General features: G+C 37.2%; 1 protein-coding gene across 49 annotated transcripts in view; it reads right to left on the bottom strand.

The window, feature by feature from the left end:
- LOC127441315 (receptor-type tyrosine-protein phosphatase delta-like) overlaps positions 1-24,236 on the bottom strand; it is a 157,078-nt gene that overhangs the window by 16,339 nt on the left and 116,503 nt on the right. For all 49 annotated transcript variants that reach the window (XM_051698611.1, XM_051698700.1, XM_051698630.1 and 46 more), the window contains 6 exons: positions 23,242-23,361; positions 21,869-22,023; positions 13,857-14,142; positions 10,896-11,074; positions 10,579-10,705; positions 9,857-9,982 (listed from right to left, as the gene is read on the bottom strand). In XM_051698611.1, the coding sequence (XP_051554571.1) occupies positions 9,857-9,982; positions 10,579-10,705; positions 10,896-11,074; positions 13,857-14,142; positions 21,869-22,023; positions 23,242-23,361 (993 nt within the window). The remainder of the gene's footprint in view (positions 1-9,856; positions 9,983-10,578; positions 10,706-10,895; positions 11,075-13,856; positions 14,143-21,868; positions 22,024-23,241; positions 23,362-24,236) is intronic.

Genomic DNA, 24,236 nt, shown 5'->3' with positions numbered 1-24,236 from the left:
AGTTAAGTATTTGTATCTTAAATATAGATAAGTATTTGTATCTTAAATATAGATAAGTATTTTTATCTTAAATATAGATAAGTATTTTTATCTTAAATATAGATTAGTATTTGTATCTTAACTATAGTTAAGTATTTGTATCTTAAATATAGTTAAGTATTTGTATATTAAATATAGTTAAGCATTTTGTCTTAAATATAGATAAGTATTTTTATCTTAACTACAGTTAAGTATTTGTATCTTACATATAGATAAGTATTTGTATCTTAACTATAGTTAAGTATTTGTATCTTAAATATAGTTAAGTATTTGTATCTTAAATATAGTTAAGCATTTTGTCTTAAATATAGATTAGTATTTTTATCTTAACTACAGTTAAGTATTTGTATCTTAAATATAGATAAGTATTTGTATCTTAAATTTAGATAAGTATTTGTATCTTAACTATAGTTAAGTATTTGTATCTTAAATACAGATAAGTATTTGTATCTTAACTATAGTTAAGTATTTGTATCTTAAATATAGATAAGTATTTGTATCTTAACTATAGTTAAGTATTTGTATCTTAAATATAGATAAGTATTTGTATCTTAACTATAGTTAAGTTTTTGTATCTTAAATATAGTTAAGTATTTTTATCTTGAATATAGATAAGTATTTTTTATCTTAAATAGAGATTAGTATTTGTATCTTAACTATAGTTAAGTATTTGTATCTTAAATATAGTTAAGTATTTGTATATTAAATATAGTTAAGCATTTTGTCTTAAATATAGATAAGTATTTTTATCTTAACTACAATTAAGTATTTGTATCTTAAATATAGTTAAGTATTTTTGTCTTAAATATAGATAAGTATATGTATATTAAATATAGTTAAGTATTTGTATCTTAAATATAGATTAGTATTTTTATCTTAACTACAGTTAAGTATTTGTATCTTAAATATAGATAAGTATTTTTATCTTAAATTTAGATAAGTATTTTTTATCTTAAATATAGATTAGTATTTTTATCTTAAATATAGATTAGTATTTTTATCTTAAATATAGTTAAGTATTTTTATCTTAACTATAGTTAAGTATTTGTATCTTAAATACAGTTAAGTATTTGTATCTTAACCATAGTTAAGTATTTTTATCTTAACTATAGTTAAGTATTTGTATATTAAATATAGTTAAATATTTTTATCTTAAATATAGATAAGTATTTTTATCTTAAATATAGATAAGTATTTATTATCTTAAATATAGTTGAGTATTTTTATCTTAAATATAGAGTAGTATTTTTATCTTAACTACAGCTAAGTAGTTTTATCTTAAATATAGTTAAGTATTTTTATCTTAACTATAGTTAAGTATTTTTATCTTAAATATAGATAAGTATTTTTATCTTAAATATAGTTAAGTATTTGTATCTTAACTATAGTTAAGTATATGTATATTAAATATAGTTAAGTATTTTTGTCTTAAATATAGATAAGTATTTTTATCTTAAATATAGATAAGTATTTTTATCTTAAATATAGATTAGTATTTTTATCTTAATTATAGTTAAGTATTTGTATCTTAAATATAGATAAGTATTTTTATCTTAAATATAGTTAAGTATTTTTAACTTAAATATATTTAAGTATTTGTATCTTAAATATAGTTAAGTATTTTTATCTTAAATATAGTTAAGTATTTTTATCTTAAATATAGATAAGTATTTGTATCTTAAATATAGATAAGTATTTTTATCTTAAATATAGTTAAGTATGGAGGGCACGTGACGCCATGCAAGCAGCAGACGTGTGAGCGACGAGCTCTGCGCACTTTGCTAAATTTGTTTCATGTTATATTCTGGTGAAATTTGATACACCCAGTTACACATTTGCTCTTTGACGCAAAACATGGCAAAGAAGTCAAAATCCTCGGGCTCTGGAGACATTAAAAGACACTTACGTGCTCAGGATGAAAGCCCCGACAGGCCTACAGACCGGATTCTTGATATGGATGGTGCGGCGGGAGAGCAGATCCAGCGTCAGTTTTCCAACATGTCGGTGATGTTGATGAAGGTTCTTGCTGATTTGGAGGATCTCGCTGTAATACGTCGATCGATTACGGTGATGGAAATAAAATTCTCTGAGATAATTACAAGAGTGACTGATGTTGGGAGACGAATCGATTTTCTGGAATCTTTGGAGAGGGAATTAACTTCGGAGAGGGAATTAATCTGCCCGCGACCAAAGTTGATTTGGAACATCTCCTTGAAAAGCTTGAAGATCTTGAGAATAGAAGCCGCAGGAATAACGTCAGAATTGTTGGAATTCCTGAGCATGAGGAGGGCAGAGATATGGTGAAATTCCTAGACGAGCTTTTCCCGAGTCTGCTCGACATAACAGGCCACAAGCTGAAAATCGAGCGAGCTCACAGAGTCCCAGCTCACAGATTTGCTGAGGGAGATAGGCCCCGATCGATTCTGGCCAGATTTCTGAGATCATCCGATAAAGATCTGGTGTTGTGCCAGGCGAGGACCAAAGGGAAGCTTTCTTGGAAGAACCATAATATTTTCTTGTTTCTGGACTTTGCAAGTTCGACAAGAGAGGAACGTGATCGGTTCAAGGAATGTAAGAAACTCTTGCATTGGCGAAATATCTCGTTTGCTCTGATGTTTCCAGCCAAACTGATTATAGAAACGAAGGTCGGTCGCAAAGTATTTACATGTCCCATTCAAGCAATTTCTTTTATTGAATCAATGAGCGAGTAAACTGCGTTGGCTCCGCCGAGTGGCTGGAGCTTGTTTTGTGAATAACACTTTTCCTTGACGGAAGATTACTTTTTGCATTGAAGTTCCCGGCCAGATTGTGAGTGGACACTACAGATGACCGCAAAATATCTATATGCTCACACTAAGGACGTCTTTTATAAAGTTGACGGATTGTGTAAGTCATGGAATATACGTTTATGCGGCCTCCGAGTGAATTGACTCGACCATCCGGGGAACCGGGATGCCAGTTTTGTTTTCTTTTGTATTGGTTCCACCTAGCGGCTGGAGCTTGTTCTATTGAATAACACTCCTTTGGAAAAGCTGTGGATTAATCTGTTCGTTCTTCGTGCTTATTCCTACTGCTGGCTGTAGTTTGTTTTGTTGAGTATTTTTACGGGACATTGGAATGATTACGTCATCCGCTGAACTCATAACAGCAGGCTCACTGAACATTCATTTGTTTGTCTGAGGAATCTGAATGGTTTTATATCAGCTGGAATTTGTCTTGTGGAAGATCACAGCTTTGAGACAGTTCTGTGAATGAATCTACACATCCTTTGTGTTTATTCTTCCTATTTGCTGGGGTTTATTTTACAAAGTATTTTCTGTTATGTAATTTTGCCTCGCAAATTTGTGAGGCAAAATTGAGCAATCCGATGGCAAAGTTGTCGTGGGGGCTCGTGGGCGTTCATGGACCTTTTGAGTTTAGAGGGATTGTCGCCGGTTGGCGCTTTTGTGCACGGGGTTAATGTGCACGTTTTTCTTTTTTCTGTTTGTTTTGTTCGGGGGGATGTTCGGGGTTTGATTGTTTCACTAATGGAGAATGTGGTCTGTATAATTTTGTTTTTGACACACAATTTATTTTTTCTACTATATCAAAATGTCAAATGTTAATATGAGTGTACTATCTCTCTCCACATGGAATGTAAATGGGTTGGGGCACCCCATAAAAAGAATGAAAGTTATTACTTTTCTTAAACGTAAGAAATATGATATAGTGTTTCTTCAAGAAACACATCTCTCCCCGCAGGAAGCTGAAAAATTTGGGAAGATATGGGGTGGATATGTTTTTTTTAGTGCTGGCTCAAGTAAGAGCAAGGGAGTCATTATATTGATTAATAAACATTTACAATTCAAATGTCTCAAACAGATTAAAGATAAATTAGGGAGAGTCATTATTGTTTTAGCTGAAATTCAAGGGCAAAGGTTGATTTTGGCTAATATTTACGCACCTAACGCTGATGATCAGGGCTTTTTTATAGATCTTGAAGGGATGCTGCAAACTGCTGGCACCCCTCATGATATAATATTGGGAGGAGACTTTAATCTTTTGATGGACTCAGTCCTTGATCATAGTGAAGCAAAAGTGTGTAAACCCCCTAGAGCAACATTGACGCTTCACAGGATGTGTAAAATTCTTGGTCTTATGGATATTTGGAGACTTTTGAAACCATCTGGTAGGGACTATACATTTTTTTCATCAGTCCATAAGATTTATTCTAGAATAGATCTTTTTTTGATATCTAAATCCCTCATTTCATCTGTTGTTGATTGCTCAATTGGAAATATCTTAGTCTCAGATCATGCCCTGATGAGTTTAGAGGTGTTGCCATATACAGAGAAAAAGAAATCATAGTTGGCGCCTTAATGTGTCCCTTTTGCAAAATCCTGATTTCCAACAAATGTTAAAGACTGAAATCAATGTTTATATGGAGACCAACTGGTCCTCAGTATCCTCTGTGGGCGTGGCTTGGGAGACACTTAAGGCTGTTCTTAGGGGTCGGATCATACAGTATGCCTCATTCATTAAAAAAATCCAAAGCACGAGAACTCGTGGAGTTGGAAGAGAATATTAAAAGTGCAGAGGCAGAGCTGAAGCGCCGTATGTCAGCTGATGGCCTCAGAGAATTGACCTGATTGAAATATAAATATAATACTATTTTGTCGCGGAAAGTGGAGTTTTGGTTATTCAGGGCAAGACAGTCATACTTTGAGTCGGGTGACAAGGTAGGGAAGCTTTTGGCTAGATATATAAAGCAGAGAGAGACTCTTTCTACCATTCCCTCAGTGAAATCTGCTGGTAGTGAAATTTTTAACTTGGCCATTGATATTAATAATGCTTTTAAAGAATTCTACCTTGATCTCTATAGTTCCTCATCTTTGTCTACTGATGAAGATATTAGAAACTTTGTGGAACCATTAGATCTTCCTAAACTGATGATTAAGCCAAAAAACTCTCTTGATTCTGAGATAACCTTGGAGGAGCTTGACGAGGTAATTAAGTCCTATCTACTGGCAAGGCTCCAGGGCCAGATGGTTTTGCCGCAGAATTTTTTAGATCTTATGCTACAGAACTGGCTCCACTTTTGTTAGAAATTTATACTGAATCATTAAAGAATGGAAAGCTTCCTCCAACCATGACACAAGCCCAGATCAGTCTGATTCTTAAAAAGGACAAAGATCCAAGCGAGTGTAAAAGTTACCGTCCAATCTCCCTGATCCAATTAGATGTAAAAATATTATCAAAAATTCTTGCTAACTGATTAAGAAAGGTTATGACATCTCTTATACATATAGATCAGGTGGGGTTTATTCATGCTGTAGCTCTTCTGATAACATCAGGCATCTCATCAATATCATGTGGTCAGTAGTGAATGATCAGTCTCCGGTCGCTGCTATCTCACTTGACGCCGAAAAGGCATTTGATATGGTAGAATGGGATTATCTTTTTAAGATTTTGGAAATGTACGGGTTCGGGAGTACATTTATTGGTTGGATTAAGTTACTTTATAAACACCCTGTAGCAGCGGTACAAACAAATGGATTAATTTCAGATTATTTTACTCTGGATAGGGGCACTCGGCAGGGTTGCCCTCTTTCCCCATTATTGTTCTGTCTTGCCCTGGAACCATTAGCAGCCACGATAAGAAAGGAGGATGATTTTCCAGGGGTGGTTGCGGGAGGTGTGGTGCATAAGCTTCTGCTTTACACAGATGATATTTTATTATTCATCTCTGACCCTACTAGATCTATGCCTTGCCTCCACAGAATTATTAATTACTTTTCCAAGTTCCCCAGATACAAAGTCAATTGGTCTAAATCCGAAGCTTTGGTTTTGACAGCGTACTGTCCGGTAACGGCCTTCCAGCCGGGTGCCTTCCAATGGCCCAAACAGGGCATTAAGTATTTGGGAATTTTATTCCCAGCAAATTTGTCTGATTTAGTCAGATTTAATTTCGATCCCTTAATAAAAATGTTTTCGAATGATGTGAACAGGTGGGCTTCATTACACTTATCGATGATTGGGAAGGTTAATGTAATTAAAATGAATTGTATTCCAAAATTCAACTTCCTGTTACAATCTCTCCCAATAGATGTCCCCCTCTCTTATTTCAAGCAATTTGATAGCATAGCAAAGTCCTTCATTTGGAATGGTAAGCGTCCCAGGTTACATTTCAATAAGTTACATAGGCCGATAGACAAAGGTGGGTTAGGTCTACCCAAGATTTTGTTTTATTATTATGCATTCGGTCTCAGACATTTGGCTCATTGGTCGCTTCCACCTGAGAGAGTCCCTCCCTGGTTTTGTATCGAAAAGGAAGCTCTTGCCCCTATCTCGCCTCTGCATAGCCGTTCGATCAAATTAATCGGAGAAGTTAAGTCACACCCCGTTATTTTGCATTTACACTCGACATGGACAAAAGTGTCCAGAGTGTTTAATTCGGATATTTATTTAAACGTAGCCTCGAGCATATGGCAGAACCCTAAACTATGAATTAATAAGTCCCCTTTCTGTTGGTCAGATTGAACTGTGAGGGGGGTTAATACACTCGGTGACCTATATGAGAGTAGAGTATTGAGACCTTTTGAAAATTTGGTTCAAAACTTTGGGATTCCCAGATCTCAATTTTATAAGTATTTACAGCTGCGGCACCTACTCTGCACTGTTTCTGGGAGTGGCACGCACCCCACTAGTGCGGCAGATACTCTGGGAGTGGTGATTACTGCTTTTGGAAAAGGTCATGAGGCATCAGTGTATTACTGCCTGCTAATTCAGAGTCTGGGTTACAGAGCTTTAAGTTCCCTCAAAAGATTATGGGAGGAAGATTTACATTTGTTTTTGGAGGAGGGAGTGTGGGCTAGGATTCTAAAAACATCAAGTCTGCATCAAGAGATGCAAGGGTGCGCCTTATGCAATTTAAGATTCTACAAAGATTTTATTGGACCCCTTCTAAATTGTATAGACTTGGTCTTAAGGACACACCCACCTGCTGGCGATGCCATTTAGAAGATGGAGACACCACCCACGTTGTTTAGGCTAGGCAACATGGATATGTTCATAAGGAGGTGGGGCAGTTATTTGGCCTTTTTGGAGGGCTCTCGGGGAGGGACAGTGGAGGGAGGCGTGTTGTTTTAAATGTGTATGTTGTAGCCTTTTTGTTTTTGCACATATACTTTTTTGAAATGTATTTCTAAATATTTTCTTCTATTTTTTTGTTTGTTTGTGTGTCTTTGTCAATTGTATTTGACCACTGGGGTATCTGTTTGTGTTGGGCGGTGGGGTGGTTAATGTTCGGGAGAAAGGGTTGTAAATAATATAATATGATTCCAAATATTCTGTTATTTTTATATATTTTTGTTCTTTTATATGTTATATGGAATCAATAAAAACTTTTAATAACAAAAAATATAGTTAAGTATTTGTATCTTACATATATTTAAGTATTTTTATCTTAAATATAGTTAAGCATTTTTAACTTAAATATAGTTAAGTATTTGTATCTTACATATATTTAAGTATTTTATCTTAAATAGAGATACATATTTGTATCTTAACTATAGTTAATTATTTTTATCTTAAATATAGTTAAGTATTTGTAACTTAACTACAGTTAATTATTTTTATCTTAAATATAGATAAGTATTTTTAACTTAAATATAGTTAAGTATTTGTATCTTACATATATTTAAGTATTTTTATCTTAAATATAGTTAAGCATTTTTAACTTAAATATAGTTAAGTATTTGTATCTTACATATATTTAAGTATTTGTATCTTAAATATAGTTAAGTATTTTTATCTTAAATATAGATAAGTATTTTTATCTTAAATATAGATAAGTATTTTTATCTTAAATATAGTTAAGTATTTGTATCTTACATATATTTAAGTATTTTTATCTTAAATATAGTTAAGTATTTTTATCTTAAATATAGTTAAGTATTTTTATCTTAAATATAGATAAGTATTTTTATCTTAAATATAGATAAGTATTTTTATCTTAAATATAGTTAAGTATTTGTATCTTACATATATTTAAGTATTTTTATCTTAAATATAGATAAGTATTTTTATCTTAAATATAGATACGTTTTTTATCTTAAATATAGATACATATTTGTATCTTAACTATAGTTAATTATTTTTATCTTAAATATAGTTAAGTATTTGTAACTTAACTACAGTTAAGTATTTTTATCTTAAATATAGATAAGTATTTTTAACTTAAATATAGTTAAGTATTTGTATCTTACATATATTTAAGTATTTTTATCTTAAATATAGATAAGTATTTTTATCTTAAATATAGATAAGTATTTTTAACTTAAATATAGTTAAGTATTTGTATCTTACATATATTTAAGTATTTTTATCTTAAATATAGATAAGTATTTTTATCTTAAATATAGATACGTTTTTTATCTTAAATATAGTTAAGTATTTGTATCTTACATATATTTAAGTATTTTTATCTTAAATATAGATAAGTATTTTTATCTTAAATATAGATACGTTTTTTTATCTTAAATATAGATACATATTTGTATCTTAACTATAGTTAATTATTTTTATCTTAAATATAGTTAAGTATTTGTAACTTAACTACAGTTAATTATTTTTATCTTAAATATAGATAAGTATTTTTAACTTAAATATAGTTAAGTATTTGTATCTTACATATATTTAAGTATTTTTATCTTAAATATAGATACATATTTGTATCTTAACTATAGTTAATTATTTTTATCTTAAATATAGTTAAGTATTTGTAACTTAACTACAGTTAAGTATTTTTATCTTAAATATAGATAAGTATTTTTAACTTAAATATAGTTAAGTATTTGTATCTTACATATATTTAAGTATTTTTATCTTAAATATAGATAAGTATTTTTATCTTAAATATAGATAAGTATTTTTATCTTAAATATAGATACGTTTTTTATCTTAAATATAGATACATATTTGTATCTTAACTATAGTTAATTATTTTTATCTTAAATATAGTTAAGTATTTGTAACTTAACTACAGTTAAGTATTTTTATCTTAAATATAGATAAGTATTTTTAACTTAAATACAGTTAAGTATTTTTAAATTAAGTACAGTTAAGTATTTTTATCTTAAATATAGATAAGTATTTTTAACTTAAATACAGTTAAGTATTTTTAAATTAAATACAGTTAAGTATTTTTATCTTAAATATAGATAAGTATTTTTAACTTAAATACAGTTAAGTATTTTTAAATTAAATACAGTTAAGTATTTTTATCTTAAATATAGATAAGCATTTTTAACTTAAATATAGTTAAATATTGTTATCTTATATTTAGTTAAGTAAATGTTTATTGTCAAGATATTTTCACTGGAAAACAAGACAAAAGCACAGATGTAACAGTAAAACCGGTTCTAGGTTTTGAGGTTTTTTTTTTTTCTTGTTTTCCAGTAAAGAAATATTGAAACATTCTTAAAACACTTGAGATACATTTACTTGAGAAGCAAAATTACATGTATACAATTACATTATTTTGTCTTGTTTTCAGACAAATCTAACAAAATGTTACACCTGTGGGTGGGTACTGGTATTGATTCAAAGGGAAAATATGTTTAAAAACAAGTAAAGAAAATAATAAAATTATTAAAATTAAAAAATACTTTTTTAGAGTTCTCTGAAAACAAACTTTAATATCCTTAATAAAAACCTTGACTTCTCAAGTAATTTAATCTTGTTTTAAGGATGTTTCAATATTTTTACCAGAAAATAATAAAAAAATACTAATAAATAATTTTTGTTTGCAGTGAACATGTCCGTAAGCATGTCTTACCCTGGCGTCTGTCACTTTAAATTCTCTCAGGATATATTGGGGCATGTTGTATTCTGCCATTGGATCCACCACAAAGTACTGATACCGTGCTGAACGCTCCGCGGGCCAATACTGATGACATTTTTCCTGACAGACAGAAAGAGAATTTAGTCAGTTTCTTAACAATTTCATTGCATACTTGCACAGAGTATGTTTCTGGCCTCATAAGTGCAAACAAAAATGTGTTTATTACACAGCTTTTTAGAATACTCAATTCTAATTGGTCAATCGTGGCATCCAGCAGTCTGATATTTTTGAATTACGACTGCACATCTGGGTGTTAAGTGATATCAGACCGTTCATCCAGGTATTTGCGAGTTCTCTTTCCAGCTTCTCGTATCACTGTGCGATATCTACAAGTAAGCTATACAATTCACAAAATATTCACAGAATAAACACGAGCAGAAAACATTAGATGGATTTCAGCTGTGTCTGGAGAGTCTGCATATAATGTCATAATTTCAACTCAAATCATTATTTCATGTCCATTGGTAAGTAGCCGTGTAATAAGCAGGCTTATCTAGTCAGCCGGTCACTATCGCAAAATACACATGACCATTTATTTTGCAATAATGACTGTTAATTATCCCATGCTTACCAAAGCGTACATTTGCTTAGTATCAGGGGTTAGCTTATTAATACAGCATAAAACGTACGATACAAGCACAGTTTTAAACACTCACTCTTCCCATCTCTCGGAGTTTGGTTAGCATCACTACGATTGTGGAGTTGTGCTCCCAAAGCATCCGCCAGAAATCTTCTGTGGTTTCAGCTAAAGGACCCTGTGTGGCGATATATGCTTTCTGTTGCCTGCGGAGACACAGAGAGGATGTACATTTAACAATTATAAACGATCAACTTTCTCTGTCTCAATTCTTCATGCTAGTAGAAGTGATAAATAACATCCAGCCACTGTATGTCCCAAGTGTAGAATAGCAAATCCATTATTATTTTGTTAGAATCAAATGTAAAAAATACTGCCTGATGTGTTTTTGCTCACCTGTATCCATCAATAAAGCTAGAGTTGATGTAATCGGAGCCTTCGACTCCTCTGATTGGCTGCAGGCAGACTCGTGTGGACTCGTACGGCATGATGTTAACTAGTCGGTTTTTGAATTTGTTGCAGGGCAGATTTGCACTGATGAACCGTGACGTGTGAGCTTTTGTGTTTGCTAACCGCTGCAAGACAAAAAAATAAAAATAACAAGTTTTAGTGACGCTTGCACATGCAAACGCCACCATCGTGAAGCTAGGCTGATGTGGATGGTTGCCAGGGCATTGATATGTAGTTGCTAAGGTGTTTGGAGTGCTTTTTGCAAGTTGCTGTGCAGTTACTAGGGTGTGCTGGGTGGTTGCTAGGGTACTGTTTGGTAGTTGCTGGGGTGTTCTGAGTGTTCTTTAGAGAATTATATGGTTCTGAGGAGTTGCTAAGGTATTGCTTTGCAGTTGCTAAGGTGTTCTGAATGTTTTCTTTGTGGTTGCTAGTGAGTTCTCAATGTTTTAAGCATGTTGCTATGTGGTTGCTAAGGTGTTAGGGTGTTCTGGGTGGTTGCTAGTGCATTGCTATGCAATTGCTAAGTTTTCAGAGTTTTTAGTAGCATGTAGCTATGTGGTTGCTAAGGTGTTCTGAGTATTTGCTACAGCATTGCTAAGTGGTTGCTAGAGTATTACTTTGTGGTTGCTATAGAGTTCTGAGTGTTTTTAGCATGTTGACATGTGGTTGCTAAGGTGTTCTGAGTGGTTGCTAAAGCATTGCTAGGTGGTAGGTATTACTTTGTGTTTCTAGGGTGTTCTCATTGTTTTTTAGGGTGTTGTGAAGGGTGTTCTGAGTTGTTTCTAAGACATTGCCATGCAGTTTCTGAGAGTTTGTAGGGTGTTTGCTATGTAGTTGCTATAGTTTTTGTCGTTGGTGGGGCAATGCTTTTTGGTTGCTAGGGTATTGCTATGTGGTTGCTATTGTGTTTTTAGCATGTTGCTATGTGGTTTAGGTGTTCTGAATGGCTGCTAAGGCATTACTATTCAGTTGCTAAGGTTTTCAGATTGTTTTTTAGTATGTTGTTATGCACTTGCTAGGATGTTCTGAGTGTTTTTGTGTGTGTGTGTGTATTTCTGTGCAATTCCTGGGGTGTTCTGGGTGGTTGGCAATGCCATGAAGTTGCTAAGGTTTTCATAGGGTTTTTAGCATGTTGCTATGTAGTTTATATACATAGTTTTCTGTGGCCGCTAGGGCATTGCTTGGTGGTTCGCATAGGAACAATACAGGAGCATAGCAATACCTTACAATGTGGTTGCCAGGGTGTTCCAAGTGTTTTAATGTGTTACTATGCAATTGTTAGGGTGTTTTAGATGGTTGCTATGGCATTGCTATGCAGTTGTGAATGTTTTCTGTGTTTTTTTTTTTTAGCATGTTGCTATGTAGTTGCTATAGTTTCTTGTGGTTGTAGGGCATCACTATACTGTTGCAAGGGTTTTCTGAGTCATTGCTCTGGCATTGCTATGCAGTTGCTATAGTTTTCTGTGGTTGCTATGGAATTGCTATGTGGTTACTAGGGTGTTCTGGGTGTTGCTAGGATATTGCTATATGGTTTTAAGGGTGTTTCAAGCATCGCTATGCAATTGCTAGGGTGTTATGGCTGGTTGCTAGTGCATTGCTATGCAGTTGCTAAGGTTTTGTTGCTAAGTAGTGGTTTGTAGCATGTTGCTATGTGGTTGATAGGGTATTCTAAGATGTTTCTAGGATGGCTCTATAAACATTCACAGATGTACTAAGAGTGCGTCAGCTGTAAAGTGATACTTTCTACCTCATCACGTGACTGGCCAGGAAAACAACTGAAGAAAACTTGAACTTTTTATAGAACGAGAAGAGCACACTGAGCATGTAAACTAGCGTGAGAAAGGGGCTGGGGGTCTCTGGGTTCCTGCAGCCCAAACCACAGGCCCCACACTGTCTCTGCAGCCGGCCTGCGGTGGGCCTGAGACAGACGCAGCCAAGCCCCACAAACGGGGTCGAATCTGGGACTGAAACTTTGGTTGGTAAGCTTTCACGAAGTGGCATGACATTTGATCACCTCCTTACTCAGGGCAAATAGATTTCTATTTGACAAACTACAGGCTGTGTAAAATGCAGTGGGGTTGAAAAACAGAAAAGAGCCATGCAACTTCCTGTGACAAAGCCAGTGGTTTTGCTGCAGTTGTTTCAGGTGGGAGGAGCCACAACTTGTGGTCAGAAATCTGTAAACATGTGACGTTCATCCCAACTTAAATTCCCTTTACTTGTGTTCAAATGTTTTTGATCGAGAATTGGCGTTACTAGTGGCAGTTTTAACAACCTTTCTTAGTTACTGCAGTTTCTGTTTCTAAAATGTGTTTTTGGTGGATTATTATTTGTATTAATTTTTCATAATCAGCACCAGTGTTAATTTTTTTTGTAAGTTTTATGTTTTTGTTTATTTTTTTTAAGAAAATGTCCTTTAAATTTAGTCAATATTTCATGATGACATATTCATAAATTTGAGTCATTTTCACTCTGACTAGAATGGCATATAGTTGAAGAAAATAACATATTTTAGTTATGATCATGTGCAAAATGTCAAAAACATGCAACAAACTGTAACAGACCAAACTTAAACCAAATAAACAAAATACTGTAATAAACAAAAGTTTTTGTGTCATAAACAAAAAGATGTCATGATGTGTCTTTTCATCTCGTCTTCGTTATTGTTGACAAAACTTGACGACTTTTGTCATTCAGCAGGAAACGGCAGTCGCCCTGATGTTTTTCCGTGTGAAGCGGGATACTGTTTGGATTAATCGCTGCTTTGGAGCAATATTTATTGTGAAAATACAAATCAGGGAAAAAAAATACTTTAGGGTGGTAATTGATTTCTGTGCATTGGAAATTGGATGAGTTCTGAGAAGTGGGCATCACTTTACCACGTTACCAAGCTAACGTCTAGCTTACCTTAAACTCCAGCTCCATTCCCGTGACGTTCTCGCCGCACTCAATCTGCGTTAGTTTCTGGATGTAGGTGTACAAGTTCCGGGCGGGAACTTCGGTGGTTCCGCAGTTCACTGCCTCCTGCAGCGTGTCATGAATGAAGACATACTGATCCTCCGTCTGGACCATGTAGTTCCTCTGCGCACGCATGAGCGTCACGTGGCCGTAGATGTCCACTGTTTTCTCATGTTTAATGCGCTCCAGCATGGCGTCGATTACGATGAAACAACCTGTCCGACCCACGCCGGCACTGTGCGGATAAATTGATAGAAACATGTAGTCTTTGAGTTAAGTGTTCATGGCTGCATTTATACTGCAAGGACTAAAGCACTGATTTGATACATGTATACTCGATCGTAGACTGCACTTAACAATGCAGAATATGGTAATGCATCTTTCTTATGGTATTACTAGACTTTAGTGATGCTTTTGGCCTGAAAATCATGTTGACATTGGTTAGATATATGGTGTGCCACAAGGTTCTGTCTTAGGCCCTTTTATATATCGTTTTTTTATCTTATCTTTTTACACTAACTGACTATGTTTATATTGAGGGCGCTATCACACTAAACTAAGCTCTGATGGTGATCGAAAAACTGTACAGTGACACAAATCATGTGAAGCACATGCAGAATTCATTTAACACATATTCGACTAGAATAAATTAACCTTTTTATGCAGGAAACATCACATTTGTGCTTAGATTAAAATTAAAGTGTATTTTGGAGAAACAGTGCACACATTTTCTCATGCTTTAATGATGTTTTTGCACTTTAAGTGAATGTATGCTGTCATGAAATCAGAGAACCTCCCCTCAGAATCCGAACACAAGTGAACACCTGAGACGGATCGTAATAACAGAAATAAACTGGGCCAAAAGCCCACCATTTCTGTCTTGAGCGCAGAATATAAGCAGCAGAGATTTCAGCGAGAGTTTTGTCAAGTGCATGAAAACTTGACTCATTTCTACAAACAGTGGTGACAGCTGTACACCTGTGCTCTCTATCAGAGGAAAACAACCCCTCCATTTATCCTCTCAACCTCTCGAAACATCCAAGGACTCTAAAAGCATCCATCTACCATCCTCTGTGCATGGCTTTGAAGAGGTTGGCGCTTTGCTAAATTCCTGAAGCGCCGCAGGTGACGTCAACCGCAGGCACTTCCATGAAACTCCTGAGAGATCAGAGTCCTTCATTAAAGACCAAAAGCTGCATAAATGTTCAAATTAGCGCTCATCTTGCGGGACGACGTGAAACACAGTGAATTCTTAATCAGTGACACACTTTAGCTGATTAAAATGCAGCCTGTGATTCAATACGAGTGTTCTCTACAGTATGCACTTGAAAAATAACACACAAAACAACTTTTTAACATGCAACAACTGAGTTTTGTGCTCAGTGTTAATAAGTTTATGTTGTACAAGGTGAAAAAATGCCAGACCTTAGCTCTGTTCCGAAAACGCCACTTGTTTTTTGCATTGTGACCTTATTTTCATGACATTTAAGCACATTTTCCTTCAAAATTATCATAATGCAAAAAAAAAAAAGCTATATAAATATATACAGTTGTGCTTAAATGTTTGCACACCCTGGCAGAAATTGTGAAATTTTAGTTAAGGATAGTGATCATATGAAGCCATTTATTATCACATAGTTGTTTGGCTCCTTTTTAAATAGATGCCCATTCGTCTTGGCAAAATGTCTCTAGGTCATGCAAAGTCTTTTGTTGTCTTGCATGAACTGCACATTTGAGATCTCCCCAGAGTGGCTCGATGATATTAAGGTCAGGAGACTGTGATGGCCACTCCAGAACCTTCGCCTTTTTCTGCTGTAACCACTGGAGGGTCTACTTGGCCTTGTGCTTAGGGTCATTGTCATGCTGGAAAGTCCAAGAGTGTCCCATGCGCAGCTTTCGTGCAGAAGAATGCAAATTGTCTGCCAGCATTTTCTGATAACATGCTGAATTCATCTTGCCATCAATTTTCACAAGATTCCCCGTGCCTTTAGAGCTCACACCCCCAAAACATCAGTGAGCCACCACCATGCTTCACAGTGGGGATGGTATTCTTTTCACTATAGGCCTTGTTGACCCCTCTCCAAACATAGCGCTTATGGCTGTGACCATAAAGCTCTATTTTGGTCTCGTCACTCCAAATTACAGTGTGCCAGAAGCTGTGAGGCTCGTCAAGGTGTTGTCGGACATATTGTAACCAGGCTTTTTTGTGACATTGGCACAGTAAAGGCTTCTTTCTGGCAACTCGACCATGCAGCTCATTTTTGTTCAAGTATCGTCGTATTGTGCTCCTTGAAACAACCACACCGTCTTTTTTCAGAGCAGCCTGTATTTCTCCTGAGGTTACCTGTGGGTTTTTCTTTGTATCCCGAACAATTCTTCTGGCAGTTGTGGCTGAAATCTTTCTTGGTCTACCTGACCTTGGCTCGGTATCAAGAGATCCCTGAATTTTCCACTTCTTAATAAGTGATTGAACAGTACTGACTGGCATTTTCAAGGCTTTGGATATCTTTTTATATCCTTTTCCATCTTTATAAAGTTCCATTATCTTGTTACGCAGGTCTTTTGACAGTTCTTTTTTGCTCCCCATGGCTCAGATGGGACTCAAGATGGCGCCGAGTATGGCTGCTGCATTCCGAGCTCCGAAACAACATTGTAGTTTTTTGTTTTGTTTACAATTCTTATGTTTTTTTGTCTTGGATGTTGTCTGCCTTATTGTCTACGACAGACAAACACTTTTGGACATTGGTTCTGCAATTACACACCATAAACCGGACTTCAAATTCATCAATGCTGACTTGCTGTTTACAAACACGCCAGCGGAGCCCTTCGTCTGGGCTGCCCGGCCAGAAAAACGCAGAAAGAAAAGGGGAAACAGAGCTGGCGTTCTCATCAGAGTAAAATGTCATGCAAATCGACCCCCGCTACCCAGTATTCTACTGGCAAATGTTCAGTCTCTGGACAACAAGCTCTGCGAGCTGAGAGCGTGGATCTCTTTCCAATGAGAGACAAGGGACTGCTGCATTATCTGCCTTACAGAAACTTGGATGTCTGCAGAGATTCCAGACTCAGCCATCGAACCCGAGGGGTTCTCCGTGCACTGAGCGGACAGAGCGAAAGACCTCTCAGGTAAAAGCAGAGGTGGTGGTGTATGTTTTATGATCAACAAATCCTGGTGTGATCAGAGGAACGTACATTCTATCAAGTCTTTCTGCTCTCCTGATCTGGAATTTCTCATGCTTCTGTGTCTACCATTCTGGCTACCGAGGGAATTCACAGCGGTCATTATCACAGCTGTGTACATCCCCCCACAAGCCGACACAGACCGGGAACTCAAGGAACTGTATGTAATTATAAGCAAGCAGGAAACCGCACACCCTGAGGCCGCGTTCATTGTGACCGGGGACTTTAACAAAGCCAATTTTAAATCAACTGCACCAAAATACCACCAACACATCAGTTTTAACACAAGAGGGGACCGGATTTTGGACCATTGCTACTCTCCTTTCCGGGATGGCTACAAATCCCTCCCCACCCACCATTTGGCAAATCGGACCACTCTTCCATTCTGCTTCTGCCTGCTTACAGGCAGAAACTGAAACAGGAAGTACCCACCCTCAGAACGATCCAGTGTTGGTCGGACCAATCAGAATCTATGCTACAAGACTGTTTTGATCACGCGGACTGGGAGATGTTCCGGTCCGCCTCTGATGACGACATCGAGGTTTACGCTGATAGCGTAACGTGTTTCATCAGAAAGTGCATAGAGGATGTTGTTCCGTCCAAAACAATACGGATCTACCTGAACCAGAAACCTTGGATTAATAGTGATGTTCGCTTAATAACTTAATGCGCAGACCTCTGCTTTTAATTCCGGGAACGCAGAGGAGCATAAACAAGCCAGTTATGCCCAGTTATGCCATCAGAGCAGCAAAACGCCAGTACAGGAACAAGACTGAAGGACAGTTTAACACCACCAACTCTAGCATGTGGCAGGGAATTAATATCATCACAGACTTTAAAGGGAATAAAAACTCCGCCATGAACACCGCTGCTTCTCTCCCGGATGAGCGAAATACTTTTTATGCACGGTTCGAGGCAAATAACACAGCCCTTGCAGAGAGAGCTCTCGCGGCCGAACCTACAGAGGTTAGTTCACTGTCCGTCTCTGTAGTGGATGTAACATGATCCTTCCGAGGGGTGAATATCCGTAAAGCCGTGGGTCCAGACGGCATTCCGGGCCGTATCATCAGAGTGTGCGCGAACCAACTGGCTGGTGTTTTTACGGACATTTTCAACCTTTCCCTATCCTTGTCTGTGGTCCCCACATGCTTCAAAATGTCCACCATTGTGCCTGTACCAAAGCAATCCAAAATCACTTGCTTAAATGACTGTCGTCCTGTTGCTCTGACCCACATCATCAGCAAATGCTTTGAGAGACTAATCAGAGATTAGATCTACTCTGTGCTGCCTCCATCACTGGACCCGCTGCAGTTTGCTTACCGCAACAACCGCTCCACTGATGATGCCATTGCATCTACAATACACACTGCTCTCTCCCACCTGGAAAAAAGGAACACTTATGTGAGAATGCTGTTTGTAAACTACAGCTCAGCATTCAACACCATAGTGCCCTCCAAGCTTGATGAGAAACTCCGGGCTCTGGGCTTAAACAGCTCGCTGTGCAGCTGGATCCTGGACATTCTTGTCAAGCAGACGCCAGGTGGTTAGAATGGGCAGCAACATCTCCACGTCAATGACCCTCAACACTGGTGCCCCGCAGGGCTGTGTTCTCAGCCCACTCCTGTATTCCCTGTACACACATGACTGTGTGGCAACACATAGCTCCAATGCCATCATTAAGGTTTGCTGATGATACGACGGTGGTAGGTCTGATCAATGACAATGATGAAACAGCCTCCAGAGAGGAGGTGCACACTCTGACACGCTGGTGTCAGGAGCACAACCTCTCCCTCAACGTCAGCAAGACAAAGGAGCTTGTGGTGGACTTCAGGAGAAACGACAGAGAACACAGCCCCATCACCATCAATGGAGCACCAGTGGAGAGAGTCAGCAGCTTCAAGTTCCTGGGTGTCCACATCACTGAGGAACTCACATGGTCCGTCTACACTGAGGCCGGTGTGAAGAAGGCTCATCAGCGCCTCTTCTTCCTGAGACGGCTGAGGAAGTTTGGAATGAACTGCCACATCCTCACATGGTTCTACACCAGCACTGTAGAGAGCATTCTGACTGGCTGCATCTCCGCCTGGTATGGCGATAGCACCGCCCACAACCGCAAAGCCCTGCAAAGGGTGGTGCGAACTGCCAGACACATCATTGTAGGTGAGCTAACCCTCCCTCCAGGACTTATACACCAGGCGGTGTGTGAAAAAAGCTCGGAGGATCATCAGAGACTCCAGCCACCCAAGCCATGGGCTGCTCTCACTGCTACCATCAGGCAGGCGGTATCGCAGCATCAGGACCCACACCAGCCGACTTCATGACAGCTTCTTCCCCCAAGCAATCAGACTTTTGAACTCTTGATCTCTCACGATCAATATACATCAGCACTGCACTTTATTAATCTTATTATCTCACACTGGACTGTCATAAATTATATTCTCTTAACAACACACTGGCAACTGACTATCAACCGACAGCCTGAATCTCAATACAGTACAATACAACCTACTGTACATTTTATTTATACTATATATACTATTTTTTTAAATTGTATAATGTGTATTCTATATTGTGTGTATTGTATAATGTACATTGTATGTTATTATTTGTATATTGTGTTGTATGTAATTATGTGTATATTAGATTTTAAATTGTGCTGTGTTAATCTGATGTTTATTGTAAATTGGTATATGTCTCATCACTGTCATGACAACTATGTTGCTCGGAACTGCACCCAAGAATTTCACACACTATTGCACTTGTGTATATGGTTGTGTGACAATAAAAGTGATTTGATTTGATTTGATTCAGTATCAAGCCTGCTCAGTACATCCACGTGAGAGCTAACAAACTCATTGACTATTTATACACAGACACTAATTACAATTTAAAAAGCCACAGGTGTGGGAAATTAACCTTTAATTGCCATTTAAACCTGTATGTGTCACCTTGTGTGTCTGTAACAAGGCCAAACATTCAAGGGTATGTAAACTTTTGATCAGGGCCATTTGGGTGATTTCTGTTATCATTATGATTTAAAAAGAAGCCAAACAACTATGTGATAATAAATGGCTTCATATGATCACTATCCTTAAATAAATCAGTCATATTTGCATGATCAATCATATTTTCACAATTTCTGCCAGGGTATGCAAACTTTTGAGCACAACTGTATAAATATATATATATATATATATATATATACAATATTTAATGTATCATTTTGTTTTTCCATTACAGTAATGAAAATATCTATACTTTTTGCATTACAACAATGAGAATTTGAGAGGGAAAATGTGTTTAATTGTCATAAAAATAATGTTACAATGCAGGACTGTACGCTTAATTTTTTAGGTATAAGCACTGATGCTAGTAAACTAAAAAAAAAGTTAGCACAAATTAACATTTATTAGCACACAGAAGTATGATCGAAATGGTGTCATTATTTTTTTTTTTTATTATTTATTTAAAAAAATATTCATTTAATACTACTACTACAATTTTATTATGATTTCTACAATCCATGACTTTAATGACTTATTTGATGTGATAAATAATTGTATTACTACAATTATATAATTATAAGAAAATTCAAGGTGCTACAGCATCATCATATTTTCCTTGACTAGCCATTTGCTTCCACCACCTGAGAATTAGTTTTTAAGTATTTCCTATAAAAAAAAAAATAAAATAATGACCCTGCAGCTTAAAAACTTCCTGAAAGGATGCAAAAACTTAGTTTTTTCTTTCCTAACGGTCAGATGAAAAGCTCTCGGTGTTTTCAGACGGATTAAAGTCTTGCTGTCGAATTGTTATCTGATCTGAGCCGAAAGGAATTCAAAGTTACCGTCCCAATGAATGATATTAATTCCTGCATTCAGCGCAGAGCTGGCAACACACAGAATAGAGGGGTAATAAGGATTTTTCAATTTCAAGCGCTCTGCTGGGAGCTCTAATTAACTGCCGTACATGTTATTTTAAGGGTGCACTAATCCGTGTTTTCTATCTGGCAGTTTTCCAATGGAAGTGCGTGGAAGCTCTTTTCTTCTCCGCCTGATGTTTTTGTGGCATCTTTTGCTTTGAGGGGAATTAAACAGATGGCTTCATATCTGTGTTTTCCATAAATGCACGAGTGCATCGTGTTCTAGCTGTCTGAGCTGCACTGAAATCATGAAATCATGTTTCTGTACAGAGACACACAATCTGGAATGTGTCATAAGAACTTGGTGTTTATGGACCAATAATCACTTTGACAAAAACACTTCAATTGGTTATCGGTTCTTGAATATCAGGTGCTTAGATAAAGGTGCTAGCAATGGCTAGGTCATGGGAAATGCTTAGCATTTTAAACTTTAATGGACTGTTCACCCAAGAATGAAGTTTTACTTAACCTCATGTATGACTTTCATTCTACCCTGGAACACAAAAAGAGCGTAATGTTAGGCTCAGTCACCGTTCACTTTCATTGTATGTAAAAGACAAAAAAACAAACAAACAATGAAAGTGAATGCTGGAGGCTAACATTCTGCCTAAAATCTCATTTTGTGTACCAGGGTGTTTAAATGATGTAAATTCTCTTTAACAGTTAGACATAACTCAAAACATAGTTACATTTAGATCCCAAAAAAAAAGAAAAAGAAAAAAAGATATATATATATATATTATTGTGTCAAAAAGCACAATAAACAATAATTCAGTGACAGTTCAGCACTTCGGTTATCAGATACACGGTACAGTTTGGTCGTTAAGAAACGTTATCAATGTAAAATCTCCACACAAACCTGCAGTGCACGACCATGGGTCCCGCGTCGGGCGGGTTGCAGGATTTCACCCTGCGCAGGAAAGCTAGAAATGGCGTGGGATGTTCCGGAACGCCGTGATCCGGCCACGCTGTGAACTGGAACTGCCGAAACTCTCGCTTCTCGCTGGAACCGTTCTGCATTCAAAAAGAAAACCATGTAAAACTTTACCAAGGAAAAATGTAATTCTGTCAGTTCCATGTCATTCAAATCCATTGATAAATGCTGTCAGTTTTTTTACTGTAAAACACTGTGACGAGGAGGCCAAGCCTGAATTGTCCTAATCAGCCGGGAGGGGGATAAAGACGAGCTGGAGGTGCCAATTAGAGACAGAGAGAGACACATGCGGCCAATGTGTATATGTGTGTGTGTCTGTGTGTTTAAGTTGTTTTATGTCATTAAAGTTATGTTGGCTGTTCTGCCGGTTCCTGCCTCCTCCTTGCCCGTCCTGTGAACCCCGTTACACTGGTGCCGAAACCCGGGAAGGAGGAGAGATGCGCTGTCATGGAGACCTCACCGCTGCCATCCGCCGGGAGTCGGAGGAGCCGCAGCTGTCTGCCAGGAAGCGGAGGAGCCATTACCGTCCGCCAGGGGTCGGAGGACTCGCTGCCATCGCCAGGGGAAGAGCGGCTGTCGTCCGCCAGAGGACGGAGGAGTGGCTGAGGACCAGGCGATGGCGTGTCCAGGGACCGGTGAGCGAGTTTTTCTCTTCTCTCTCTCTGTCTCTCCCCTTTGCTCTTTCCCTCTCACCTCTCCCTCCCCTCGTCTCTCCCAGGGCTCCAGAGAGGTGGGGAAGACCTGCCGGCAGAAGGACGGCCGGAAGGGCAACGCCTCCCCTCCAGGAAGGAAGGGGAGTACGTCATGCCGGAGGTTTCCCTGGCCTGAATTGGGCAGTGGAGGAGTGTGACGAGGAGGAGGGCGTGGCCAGGTCGTGAGGGCGCATGCCCGGTGCGGAATTGTCCTAATCAGCCAGGAGGGGGAAAAAGACGAGCCGGAGGTGCCAGTTCGAGTTCGAGTTCGAGAGGGAGAGACACACTGCCGCTGTGTGTGTGTGTGTCTGGGTGTTTATGTTTGTTTAAGTTGTTTTATGTCATTAAAGTTATGTTGACTGTTCTGCCGGTTCCCACCTCCTCCTTGCCCATTGTGTGAACTCGTTACAAACACAAATAAAGACATTTTGAAGCATCTTCATGCAGCTATTTAACATCAAACTTAAAAAAGTACAAAAAACAGCCTTAACACACCATAAAAATAGTCAAGAACACAACATCATGCGGGTTTGGACATTACTGACATCGAGTATACTGTATATAATGGCAGATTTTCATTTCTGCTTGAACGTTAGCTCTGTGTACCTTGTAAAGTGCAAACGTCCTGACACAGTATGTGGCGAGCTCCACTGTGTCCAGCAGAGTGACCTGAATTAGTCCGTAGGTTTCTGTTCCTCTGTTGGGCCAGTACTGATCACACTTTACCTGAAAACACACGCACAGCAAACATGCACCATGTTCATTTACAGGATCTAATTATAAATGTAGAGTAAATTATATGATCCCACTCATGTTAACACACGTTTATTGGAAATTCTGTCTTCATTTACCTCCTCATGCTTTTTTAGTTTCTTCCATCGAGAAAAAAATTATGTGTAACCCGAATATTGTACTATTATACGTAATTACCTTAATTAAAAGTCAGTAGCTGCAATCGGATGACAAGATTTGGAAATGTAATGCGTTCTAAAAAGTTTGATTGAAAAGTTGATATTCGAGAGCTGTGAAGATTACCAGTGAAAAACATCTTAAATATTGTTCTTTTCCTGAATTAAACCACCTTTTGACTTCAGAACACTTGGAATATAGCACACAAGTCATATTTTATGGTCCTTTTTGTCATATTTGGAGCTTGACACCGTAGTCACATGTTGACCATCACTTTCAAGCTTCCAAAAGCACCATAAAAGTCTCATAAAAGTAGTCTTTATGACTCAAGTCTTATGAAGTCATGCGACAGCTTTGTAAAAGGAACAGAGTGAAATTTAAGTCATTATTCACTGATAATCTTTGCCTGTGCCGACGCTTGTGTCCAGCCCATGTTTACGTCCAGATTGAAAAATCATACATTTTATTAGGTACTCGTGAGAACTAATGTTGTTTTGGCACCGATAATGTCAACATACGATCGTCAGCAGAGGGTAAGTTTATTAGTGAATTATGACAAAAAGTATGACTTCAGAAGACTTGATATAATGTGCATATGGACTACTTGATACTTTGTGCATTTGGATCTTTTTTGAAGCATGCCAACTCTAGTCTGCATTTCAAAGTCATACGGGTCTGGAACAACATGAGGG

Source organism: Myxocyprinus asiaticus, chromosome 1 (genome assembly GCF_019703515.2).
Source record: "Myxocyprinus asiaticus isolate MX2 ecotype Aquarium Trade chromosome 1, UBuf_Myxa_2, whole genome shotgun sequence".
NCBI classification, from domain to species: domain Eukaryota; kingdom Metazoa; phylum Chordata; class Actinopteri; order Cypriniformes; family Catostomidae; genus Myxocyprinus; species Myxocyprinus asiaticus.
Note: the sequence above shows the minus strand (reverse complement) of the source record. Positions and strands in the feature narration are given on the sequence as shown.